Source organism: Mandrillus leucophaeus, unplaced genomic scaffold, assembly GCF_000951045.1.
Source record: "Mandrillus leucophaeus isolate KB7577 unplaced genomic scaffold, Mleu.le_1.0 Scaffold343, whole genome shotgun sequence".
Classification (NCBI taxonomy): Eukaryota; Metazoa; Chordata; class Mammalia; order Primates; family Cercopithecidae; genus Mandrillus; species Mandrillus leucophaeus.
Genome location: NW_012103621.1, coordinates 1,355,735 through 1,368,215, shown reverse-complemented (window position 1 = coordinate 1,368,215; position 12,481 = coordinate 1,355,735). Strand labels below are relative to the sequence as shown.

Here is a 12,481-nt window from a genome sequence, read left to right as displayed (position 1 = left end):
TCTTTCGAGGGACTACTATACTGTTTCCCCCCATGGCTTACCATTTCACACCTCCACTAACAGTGCACAAAGATTCCAATTTCTCCACATCCTCCCCAATACTTCTTTTTTTATATAGCAGTTATCGTAATGGGTGTGAGGTAGTATCTCACTGTAGTTTTGACTTGAATTTTTCTAATTATTAGTGATATTGAACATCTTTTTATGTGTTTATTGGCCATTTGTAAACCTTCTTTAGAGAAATGTCAAGTCTTTTATATATTTTTAAACCAGGTTGTTTATTTTTTGTTGTTTTTGAGTTTTAAAAGTTCTCTGTATGTTCTGGATATTAATTCCTTATCAAGTATGTGATTTGCAAATATCTTCTCCCATTCTATTGGTTGCATTTTACTCTGTTAATAATGTCTTTTGATACACAGTTTTTTGAACATTTTTTATTAAGCTCAATTTGTTTTTCTTTTCTTGTCTGTGCCTTTGGTGTCGTATCCAAGAGATTATTGCCAAATCCAATGTCATAAAGTTTTTGTTCTATGTTTTCTTCTAAGTGTTTTATATAGTTTTAGGTCTTACATTTAAGTATTTGATCCATTTTGAGTTAGTTTTTGTATATGGTGTTAAGGATCCAAATTCATTCTTTTACATGTGGATATTCAGTTATTCCAGCATTATTTTTTGAAAAGACTATCCTTTCCCCATTCAGTGGTCTTGGCACCTTTGTCAAAAATCATTTAACCATACATATGAGGTTTTATTTCTGGACTCTATATATAGTTTACCTTTATGCCAATATCACACCGTTTTGATTACTGTAGCTTTGTAGTAAGTTTTGAAATCAGGAAATGTCTTTCAACGTTTTCTTCTTTTTCAAGATTGTTTTTGGCTATTCGGATTCTTTTGCAATTCCACATGAATTTTAGGATTGGTTTTTCTATTTCCGAAAAAAAAAGTCATTGGGATTTTCATTGACATTGAAATGTATTAAGAATTTCATTGAATCTACAGACACCTTAACAATATTAAGTCTTCCAGTCCATGAACATGGGATGTATTTACATTTATTAATGTCTTATTTAATTTCCTTCAACAATGTTTTGAAGGATTTTTTACATTTAAAATTTTATTTTTTGTGGGTACATAATAAGTATATATATTTATGAGGTTCATGAGATGTTTACCTGTATTATTTTCCTTCTCTCTAAAGAACATCTTTTAGTATTTCTTGTAAGGCACACAGGCATGTGATATGTAATGATCACATCATGGGAAATGAGGTAGCCATCCCCTCAAGTATTTATCCTTTGTGTTACAAACAATATGCTCTTTTAGTTATTTTTAAATGTACAATTAAATTATTATTGATTATAGTCACCCTATTGTGCTATCAAATACTAGGTCTTATTAATTCTTTCTAATTATCTTTTTTGTACCTATTAATTACCCCCACCTCCCCCCACCCACCCTACCACCACCCTTCCCAGCCTCTGGTTACCATCCTTCCACTCTCTATCTCCATTATTTCAATTGTTTTGGTTTGTTTTGAGAGTGTGTGATGTTTGTATTTCTGTGCCTGGCTTATTTCACTTAGTGTAATGACCTCCAGTTCCATCCATGTTGTTGAAAATGACAGGATCTCATTCTTTTTATGGCTGAATAGTACTCCATTGTGTATAAGCACCACATTTTCTTTATCCATTCATCTGTTGATGGACATTTAGGTTGCTCCCAAATTTTGGTTATTGTGAACAGTGCTGCAACAAACATAGGTGTGCAGATATCTATTCAATATACTGATTTCCTTTCTTTTGAGCATATATCCAGCAGTGAGATTGCTAGATCATATGGTAGCTCTATATTTAGTTTTTTGAGGAACCTCCAAACTGTTCTCCATAGTGGCTGTACTAATTTACATTCCCACCAACATGGTATGAGGGTTCCCTTTTCTCCACATCCTCAGCAGCATTTACTATTGCATGTCTTTTGGATATAAGCCATTTTAACTGGGGTGAGATGATATCTCATTGTAGTTTGGATTTGCATTTTTCTGATGATTAATGATGTGAGCATCTTTTCATATGCCTGCTTGCCATTTCTGTGTCTTTTTTTGAGAAATGTCTATTTAAATCATTTCCCCATTTTGTTTTGTAGTCTTCATTGTACAGGTACAAGACTTTCATCATCTTAGTTAATTCCTAAGTAGTTTGTCCTTTGTGAGATTATTATAAACGGAATTATTTTTGTGATTTCCTTTTCAGATTGTTAATTGTTAGGTATAGAAATGCAACTGATTTTGTGTATCGACTTTGTATTCTGTTACTTTGCCAAATTTTATTAGCTCTGTATTGTATTCTGTTACTTTGCCAAATTTTATTATATGGATATAAGACCATATCGTCTGCAGACAGATAATTTTACTTTTTCCTTTCTAACTTGGATGCCTTCTTTTTCTTTTTCTTGCCTAACTGCTCTGGATAGAACTTCCAGTACAATGTTTAATAGAAGTGGTGAAAGTGGGCATCCTCGCCTTGTCACTGATCTTAGAGGAAAAGCTTTCAGTCTCTTACCATTGAGTATGACATTTGCTGTGGGCTATTCATAAATGGCTTTTATTATGTTGAGATAGTTCCCTTTTGTTCCTAGTTGTTGAGTGTCTTTTATCATGAAAAGTTGTTGAATTTTGTCAATTGCTGCTTCTGTATTGATTCAGATGATCACGTCTTTCTTTTCCTTTATTCTGTTAATATGATGTAGTATATTGATCAGTTGTTATGTTTTGAACCATCCTTGCATTCCAGGAATAAATTTTTCATCTGTTCATTTACTTTTATTTTATGTGCACCTGTATAGTTAAAGTAGGTTTATTGTAGACAACATATAGTTGGATCTTATTTTTTGATCCATTTTGACAATCTCTTTTACTTGATGCATTTAGACCTTTGATGTTTAAAATGAGAATTGATATAATTGGATTAATATCCACCTTATTTGTCAGTGTTTCCTATTTGTAGCCCTTGTTCTTTGTTTCTATTTTTGTCTTCCTGCCCTTTTCTGCCTTTTGTGATTTTAAAAGTATATTTTAACATTTCATTTCCTCTCCTCACTTAGCATGTCAATTGTACTGTTTTTAGTATTTTCCCTAGAATTTGCAGTATACATATGCAACTAATCCAAGTCCACTCTCAAATAATGTTATACTGCTTCACAGATAGTGTCTTTTATAATAACAAAATAATTCTAATTCCTCCCTCCCATCCTTATATCATTGCTGTCATTCATTTTGTTCATAAATAAGCATACATAAGTGAATATATATGAATACATTGTTGCTATTATTATTGTGAACAAACTATTGTCTGTTAAATCAATTAAGAATAAGAAAAATACATTTTTTTAAATTTTACCTTCACTTATTCTTTCTTCAATGTTCTTCTTGTATGTAGATTGAAGTTTCTGACCTATATTATTTTCCTTCTCTCTAAAGAACATATTTTAATAATTCTTACAAAGCAGATCTACTGGCAACAAATTTCACTGATTTTTGTTTGTCAGAGAAAGTCTTTATTTATCTCCGCTTTTGAAAGATAATTTCTCAGGATGCAGAATTATAGGTTGGTTTTTATTTTCTCTCAATACTTTATATATTTCACTTCACTCTCTTCTTGCTTGCATGGTTTCTGAAGAGAAGTCAGATGTAATTCTTATCTTTTTTCCTCCATAGATAAGACGTATTTTTCTTCTGGCTTCTGTCAGGATTTATTCTTGATCTTTGATTTTCTATTGTTTGAATATGATATGCCTCAGTGTCATTTTGGGGACATATTTCCTGCTTGGTGCTTGGTGTTCTCTAAGGATGCTAGATCTGTGGTTTGGTGTCTGACATTAATTTGGGTAAAGTCATTACTGTTTTCAAATATCTCTCCTGATCATTTCTCTCTCCCTTCTCCTTCTTGCATTTCCATTAGGCATTTTTACAGCCACAGTTTTTGGATATTCTGTTTTCTTCTTCCAGTCTTTCTGCTCTTTGCTTTTCAGTTTTGGAGGTTTCTATTGAGATATCCTCAAGCTCAGAGACCCACTTCTCAGCTGTGTTCAGTCTACTTATAAGCCCATCAAAGGCACTCTTCATTTCTGTTACAGTGTTTTGTTTTGTTTTGTATTTTATCTCTAACATTTATTTTTTTTCTTAGAATTCCCATCTCTTTGCATATCTGTTCTCGCATGCTGTCCACTTTATCCATTAGAACCCTTAGCATATTAATCATAGTTGTCTTGAATTTCTGGTCTGATAATTCCAAAATCCCTGCCATATCTGAATCTGGTTCTGATGCTTGCTCTGTCTCTTCAAACTATGGTTTTTATGCCTTTTAGTATGCCCTGTAATTTTTTCTTGATAGCTGGACATGATGTACTGGGTGAAAGGAACTGCTGAAAATAAGGCCTTTAGTGATGTAGTGGTAAGGGGTGGGGAGAAGGGGGGAGCATTCTATAGTGCTATGATTACATCTCAGTCTTTTGGTGAGCCTGTGCCCCTAGGCTGTGAACTTCACAGGTGCTTCTCCCCCATCTACCCCGCAACACACACGTAGATGGGATAGGATGGCTAGGGTGGGCTGGAGTTGAGTATTTCCCTTCCACCTGGTCAATTAGTCTCTCATGAAACCCCAGCAGGTTAGGCTCTGGCTAACTAGTTTCCCCTGATGACAAACCTTGTTAAAAAGAACGGAATGCTGTGGCATATTTTGAAATGATTCCTTTTCCCCTTTCACTGCCAGAAGTACATGAGGATTTTTCTCCAATATTCATTTAAGAACCTGGTAGAACTTCAGGAGTAAAACTCAAAAAAGCGTGGGGGCTCAGTGAAGACTTCCCTTGAGGTTTTTGTCTCTCAGAGTTATGCACACTGAGCCTCCAGCAACTAGTCAATTACACTTTCGGTTTTCCTACCTGCACACCGATTCCCATGGAAGTTTCTGCTCCAATAAGTTGTAATTCCCTCTATTTACCTATCTTTCCAATTCTGGGGGCAGTGGTTCGCCCTGTGACCTCACTTCTTTTACAGATCTAAGAAGAGTTGTTGATTTTTCAGTTTGTTCAGCTTTCGCTGGTTGTTAGGACAGAGTGGCAACTTTCAAGCTTCTTACATGCCAGACCAGAGCCTGGAAACCACTACTTTTTAGAATTTTCAGAACAATTGAAATAATCCAAATACCCATCAACTGGTGAATGAATAAATAAAATGTGGTACATCTATACAAAGTAATATTATTTAGCAATAAAGAGGATTAAAGTACTGATACATTATACTAATGTGGATGAACCGCAAAAGCACACTAAATGCAAGAAGCCAGATGCAAAAGACCACCTATTGCATGATTCCATTTATGTGAAATGTTCAGAAAAGACAAAAAGTAAATTAGTGGTTGGCTGGGAGTGGGAATGAAAACTATAATTGACTGTAAATGGGCACGAGGATTCTTATTGGGTGACGGGAAGGTTTTAAAACAGGATTGTGCTTATGGCCATAGAACTCAGTAAATTGACTAAAAATCATTGTACACTTTAAAACAGGTGAATCTTGTAGAATGTAATAATATCTCAACCAAATCAATTGTTAAAAATAATAAAAGTTTTACTGGAAAAAATATAGAAAGGCATTAAGAACAAAACAAGAAATGTATTCTATTCTTATGTTAAAGACATGAGTTCTTCCTCTTCTAAAGGAAATTGTACTGCACCTCTGCCTTCATTGTTCACTTAAAAATATACGTTGGATATTTCCTGTGTCATTAAATTTTTGTGATTATATGTAAGTGCATAGACAATAGTTCACTATTTCTCTGGTTGGACGTCCCTAGATCTCCTTCCCCTGGTTGGATGTCCCTAGATCTCCTTCCTCATACATGATCCATATGCCCACTGTTGTTGTTGGGGTCCATTTCTAGACATCAAAGTCCCGAGTCAAAGGAGTGGACATTTTTAGGGCTTTTGGTAAATTTCTAATGTCCATCTCGACAGGCTGGGTATACATTGCCCCCTCCACCCACAGTTAAGCAGGTGTCTCTTTCTAAACAGCTATTCCCGCACCAAAGCTGGAGCCGCGGTTTATTTTGTATCTTTACCAACGGGATGAGCAAAACATGGAATCTCATTGTTGGTTTAAATTGCGTTCATTTAAATTATTAGGGAAGTTGCACACTTCTTCATACATTAATAGCTCCTTTGTATTCTTTTTTCTTTTGTTAAATATTCATACTTTTTCTTTGCACATTTTTCTATGGGAGTATTTGTCCTTTTTGTAGAATTTAAGTGCTTTTTATAAAATAAGAGCATTCATCTTTATGCTCCCACATATGTTACAAATATTTAATTCAAGTTCGTGTTTGTAATTTAATTTTGTTTTTGGTTTTTAAAGGGTAGAAGTTTTATGTTATTTTTGTGGATCTCTCAATCTTTCTTTTATGGTTTCTGATGTTTTTGAAAAGTTTAGAAAGGCCTTCTCTACCCAATATTGTAAAATACTCACCTATATTTTCTTTTTCAGTACTTTTATAGTATTTTATCTCCTCCTCCCCTTACCCATTTGCCATTAATCTTTAATTTATCTGGAATTTATTTTATGTATAGATTAAAATTGAATTATAACTTAAATTTCTTCCAAATAATTGAATAATTGTCACAGCACAGTTAATGAATAATTCATTTACTTACTGATTGGAAATAGCCATCTTTCTCATGTTTTAAATACTTATCTCTACTTGAGTCTCTTTATGGGAGCTTTTATCCTGTTCCTTTGATCTATCTGTGTTTTCATATGCTATTACAACATGAATTTAATTATTTGGCTTAATGATATATTTTAAAATCTGGCAGTACGAGTCACCTCTCGTTCTTTTTAAAACATGTTTTGGTCATTAGTTCATGTTTAGTCTTTCAGATACATTTTAGAGTCATTTTATCAGGAAAAGAAAAATCCTTTCATGACTCTGATTGGAATTAAACTGAAAAATTAATTTGGAAAAACTGACACCTCTATACGTGAACTTTACTATTCAGAAACACACCATGCCTCTTCATTTAAGGCTATGTTTATATCTCTCATGAAAGTGTTTTGTTTTGTTTTTATTTGTTTTGGTCATTTTTTAGTTTTTTTTCTTTTCTTTTTATTTTTGTAAAGACAAGGTGTCACTATGTTGCCCAAGCTGGTCTTGAACTCCTGGCTTCAATCACCGTCTTCCTACCTTGGCCTCCAGAAGTGTTGGGATCACAGGCATAAGCCACTGCTCCCAGTCTGTTTTTATTATGTTTTAAAACTGGAATTGCAACCCAGCATGGTGGCTTACGCCTATAATCCCAGCACTTTGGGAGGGAGGCCAAGGCAGGTGGTTCGCCTGAGGTCAAGAGTTCCAGACCAGCCTGGCCAACATGGTGAAACCCCATCTCTACTAAAAATACAAAAATTAGCCGGGCATAGTGGCATGTGCCTGTAGTCCCAGCAACTTGAGAAACTGAGGTTGGAGAATCGCTTGAACCCAGGGAGTGGAGGCTGCAGTGAGCAGAGATTGCGCCATTGCACTCCAGCCTGAGCAACAAGAGTGAAACTCCATCTCAAATAAATAGAACAGGAATTGCACGCTTCTTATTTGGTTTATTATTAGTTATTCAATGTTTTTGCTGATATTGTAAAAGGATTTCATTTGCTATTAAGTTTTTTTACTGATTGTCACTGATATGAAGAAACACTACTAATTTGTGCTAACTGGTCATTTAACTTAACTCTCCTGCCAGCTCTTTCTTGTTTTCATGTTTAGGGATTATTTTAAGGTTTTTATATCATTTGCAAATAAGAATTTATTTCTCTCCAAATGTTGTGCCTCTAAATTATTTTTCTTTCTTATTTCATTGGTTAATGGTGTGGTGCGAATCCTCCCCCATGCCTCTTATTTTTCTTTAATGAGAATGCCTCTAGTTTTTCACCATTAGTATGATATTAAAGGCTGATTTAAGCTTAAAAAGCTTCAAGGAAGTATCTCTTCTGGTGCTATTTTGTTAAGCATTCTTAACAGCAATAGATATTGGATTTTATTAAATGTCGTCTTGCATTTTGTGAGTTGGTTATGTTTTTTTCTTATTTGAACTATTGATGTGATACAATGATATTCATAGATTTCTTTATATTGAACCAGTCTTAGATTCCTAGAATAAAGCTCTGCGTGATCATGGTATGCTATCCTGGTAATATCCTGGTAGATTCTGCTTGCCAGAATTCTATTGAGAATTTTCACAGCAATATTAATAAGTTGGTAATCTTATTTTGGCCCTGTCAGGCTCTGTTATCAGGAATTTGCTGGTTGAGTGAAATGAACGAGGAGGATTTTTCTTATTTCTTGTGCTCCTGCACACTTTCTAGGTATGGCAGTTACCTAGGATATTATTGAACATTTCAGGGAGCAGGCAGCTTGTCTATAAAACCTTCTGAGCCAGGCATGCTTGCTAGAGCCCCATCCCTCCTCCCAACCACACACAATTTTACCCATCTTTCACAGGAGGAATCTTCGAGTATGCGGACGGCCCCAACGCCCAGGTCATGAACGCCGAGGAACACGCCTTTCGATTTTCTGCCAACATCATCAACAGGAACAGGACTCTGCTGCCCAATACAACCTTGACCTATGACATACAGAGGATTCACTTCCATGACAGCTTCGAGGCGACCAAAAAGGGTGAGTGCGCAGCTCCTGCCTCTGTTCTCTTCCCAGCCTGGGGATAGGAAGCGCTGCATTTGCTGGCCAAGATCCTGGGAACGGGCCAGAGCTCCAGGTAGGTTTTTCTACCTGGTTTGGGCTTGAAGTCAGAGTGCCTGGACTTGCATCCTAGCAACTCTGATATTAGTTGTGTGACCTTGGACAAAATACACTGTGCCTCAGTTTTCTCATCTGCGAAATGGATGCATTTCTGTAAAGTACTTAGAATAGTAAGCATTGGCATGTAGGAAGTACCATATAGGACTTTACTCTTACTGCACTTGGCTCCTTTGCCCTCCACATGCTGAGCTACCAGGTCAGGGACCCAATTTCTGTGTCCCACCCACCTGCTTCTCTTTGCCTTGCATTCTGGCGGTCCGAGTCCCTGATATTGAGCAGTTACTGCTGATATACGTTATATATATATATATATATATATATATATATATTTTGACAGAGTCTCACTCTGTTGCCCAGGCTGGAGTACAGTGGCATGATCTCCGCTCACTGCAACCTCTGCCTCCCAGGTTCAAGCAATTCTCCTCTCTCTGCCTCCTGAGTAGTTGAGACTACAGGCTCATGCCACCACACCCATCTAATTTTTGTATTTTTAGTAGAGATGGGGTTTCACCATGTTGGCCAGGCTGTTCTTGAACTCCTGACCTTAGGTGACCTACCCACCTCGGCCTCCCAAAGTGCTGGGATTACAGGCGTGAGCCACTGCTCCTGGCCATTCTGACATTTTTGAGGCCACGCTGCTGCATCTCAGAGCTGATCTGCAGACAGACAAGAGGCGCCCCACCCTGGTTTAGCCTGGATCATCCGAAGAGTGATGCTTCACCCGTGACCCCTCTCTCTGCTGTTTTGCCCCCTCCCTGCCTGTGTCCTGCCACTCTTTTCCCAGCATGCCCTGCAGCCTACCCTGTGCAGTGAAGTGTCCATCTCCCTGCTGAGTCTATGCTGACACCCTGTGCCTGGCCTTGTCCAGTTAGAAAACGACTGAACTCAACCAAAACTGCTCAATAAAAAGGTCAGGACAAAGAACAAACGCCTGGAATCAGAGTGCAGAGGCCCTCGTGGGTACAGTCACCCACAAAAAACTAGACTGGGTTTTTTGTCTATGTTTTCTAAAAGTTACTCAAATAATACAATGACTCTCTAGCAGTACACCTGTGATTCAGCATGGGGACCTTCCCCATCCAGGCAGGGAACCCGGGGCAGAGTTTCTGAGCCTTCCCGGAGTTACTTCCTCCAGGAAATTATAGTCCTGCCCTATGTGAAACTGCCAAGTTGTTGGTGAGCAGGCCCAAGACAGAAACCCCCAGCTCCTGAAAATCTAGCCCTGGGCTTCCAAGTGACCAAAGCCACAACCCCTCCACTCCCCGCCTCCCCCCGAGACAACATGACTTGCTTTCTTAAAATCTTGGATGGAACATCTCGTGGTCTTTCTCTAAATCATCATCAGAACCCATGAGGGCCTTTCCAGTCTAGCCCCAACCTGACCTTCCAGCCACATCCATGCCATTTGCTCCCTTAGGCCCTGGGTTCTAACCACACCTGCCCTCCTCAGGGTGCCATGCTTCCTCCCACCTCTGGGCTTCCACACATCCTGCCCCCTCTGCTTGTAATTCCCTTTCTCCACCCCACCCTCTCCTGCCCTTTGCCTGGCCAACTCATCCTTCTCTTCTCAAACTTCCAGTCCTCAGGGAGACCCTCCCCGAACCCCTAGACAAGGTCAGTTCTCCTTGCTTTTAACCCTCTGAACTTTTCTTTCATAAGCCTGACGTGTGTGTGAGAGAGAGGTCATGTGATTATTGTACATTTCTTCCACTTGTCTGCAAGCCCTGGTGCCTTTTTACTGCTCCACTATAGAACCTGGCATGAGCCTGGCACACAGGAGGCACAAAATCAGTCCTGGTGGTTTGATCGGATACACAAATGAACGTGTGTCAAACCCACTTAACGAATATTGTTCCTTATGATCCCTGCAGGAAAAAAGGCCCTGCCCTTTATAGGTCATGCCCAAGGAAGCTAAGTCATAGGACCAATAACTGTAACAACCAGAAAATGAGAAAGAACTATAGAAGTGTTGTGGTACAAGCAGGAAGGCTCCCTGGAGGAGGAGAGGTTTGAGTTGAGCTTTGAAGGATAATGGGAAAAAGTGAGGAGTGGGATAAGGCAGAAGGTAGAGTGGAAAATACAAGTTGTTTGAAGGAGCCAGTTGATGCACTTGAGAAGTCTGTTGAGCACCCACTGTGTGCCAGGTTCTGGGGATCCCAAAGTGGCTAAGACAGAGGTGGCTGGTTCCTGTGACCATGGAGCTTATAATCTAGTGGCTGAAGCAACAGGTGCTGTACTGGGAGTTGCAGGAGAGAGTCCAGGAAAGGGAGGGTGGAGCTTTAGCTTGGTCAAGGAGCATGGGTTTATAAGAAACAGACACCTACTCAAGCTAGATCGAGAAAAAAGGAACTGCCACCCAAATCAAGATATAGACCATGCGAGCCCTTCAGAAGCCCCCGTACCCCTCCCAGTCATTCCTCTCCCAAGGTCACCACCGTTCTGACTGCTGGTGTCCCACACTGGTTTTTGCTGTTTTTGAACTTTACATAAATGAAATCATTCAGTGTCTACTCTTTTAAGCCTTGCTCTTTGCTCTGTCTCATATCCGTGAGATTGTCTATGTGGTTGAATATATTGGTCTTCATTGATGTACAATGTTCTGTTACATGAATATACCCATTTTTTAAAAATCCATTTCACTTTTGTCGCACTTATGAGTTGGTTCTGCATCTACTTGTGATGCACATGTATATTCATTTTTGTTGGTATGTACTTAGGAGTGGAAGTGTGGGGGTCACGGAATGTGCGTATGTTTAGCCAAACAGTTTTCCAAAGCTGCTGCACAGTCTGCACTCCCCGCAGCTATGTTTGAGAGTGGCACTTGCCCTACATCTTCACTAACACTTGGTAAAGTCAGTTTTATTTTTAAATTTTGGCCATTCTGGTGGTTTCTGTAGTGAGTCTCATTATACATATGTAGTGAGTCTCTCTCTCTCTCTTTCTCTCTCTCTCTCTCTCAAAATTTTTTTGAGGCGGAATTTCACTCTTGTTGCCCAGGCTGGAGTGCAATGGTGCCACCTCAACTCATTGCAACCTCTGCCTCTTGGGTTCAAGCAATTCTCCTGCCTCAGCCTCCCAAGTGGCTGGGATTACAGGCATCCACTACCACAGCCGACTAATTTTTTGTATTTTTAGTAGAGATGGGGTTTCATCATGTTGGCCAGGCTGGTCTCAAACTCCTGACCTGTGATCCACCCGCCTCAGCCTGCCAAAGTGCTGGGATTGCAAGTATGAGCCACCACACCCGGCCTATATCCTTCTTTTTTTTTTTTGTTTTTTTTCTTTCTTAGATAAAGTCTCGCTCTATCACCCAGGCTAGAGTGCAGTGGCGCAATCTCGGCTCACTGCAAGCTCCATCTCCCGGGTTCACGCCATTCTCCTGCCTCAGCCTCCCAAGTAGCTGGGACTACAGGCGCCCGCCACCATGCCCGGCTAATTTTTTGTATTTTTAGTAGAGGCGGAGTTTCACCATGTTAGCCAGGATGGTCTCGATCTCCTGACCACGTGATCTGCCCGCCTCGGCCTCCCAAAGTGCTGGTATTACAAGCATGAGCCCCTGTGCTTGTAGGCCCCTGTATTCTTCATTTGTATATTCTTATATCCTTTGTTGGAGAGATATCTCT

The 12,481-nt window shown here is 39.0% G+C and overlaps 1 protein-coding gene across 1 annotated transcript in view; it reads left to right on the top strand.

Moving 5' to 3' along the window:
• GRIK3 (glutamate receptor, ionotropic, kainate 3) overlaps positions 1 to 12,481 on the top strand; it is a 242,992-nt gene that overhangs the window by 134,065 nt on the left and 96,446 nt on the right. Inside the window, exon 2 of the mRNA XM_011989018.1 lies at positions 8,541 to 8,717. Coding sequence (XP_011844408.1) covers positions 8,541 to 8,717 — 177 coding nt within the window. The remainder of the gene's footprint in view (positions 1 to 8,540; positions 8,718 to 12,481) is intronic.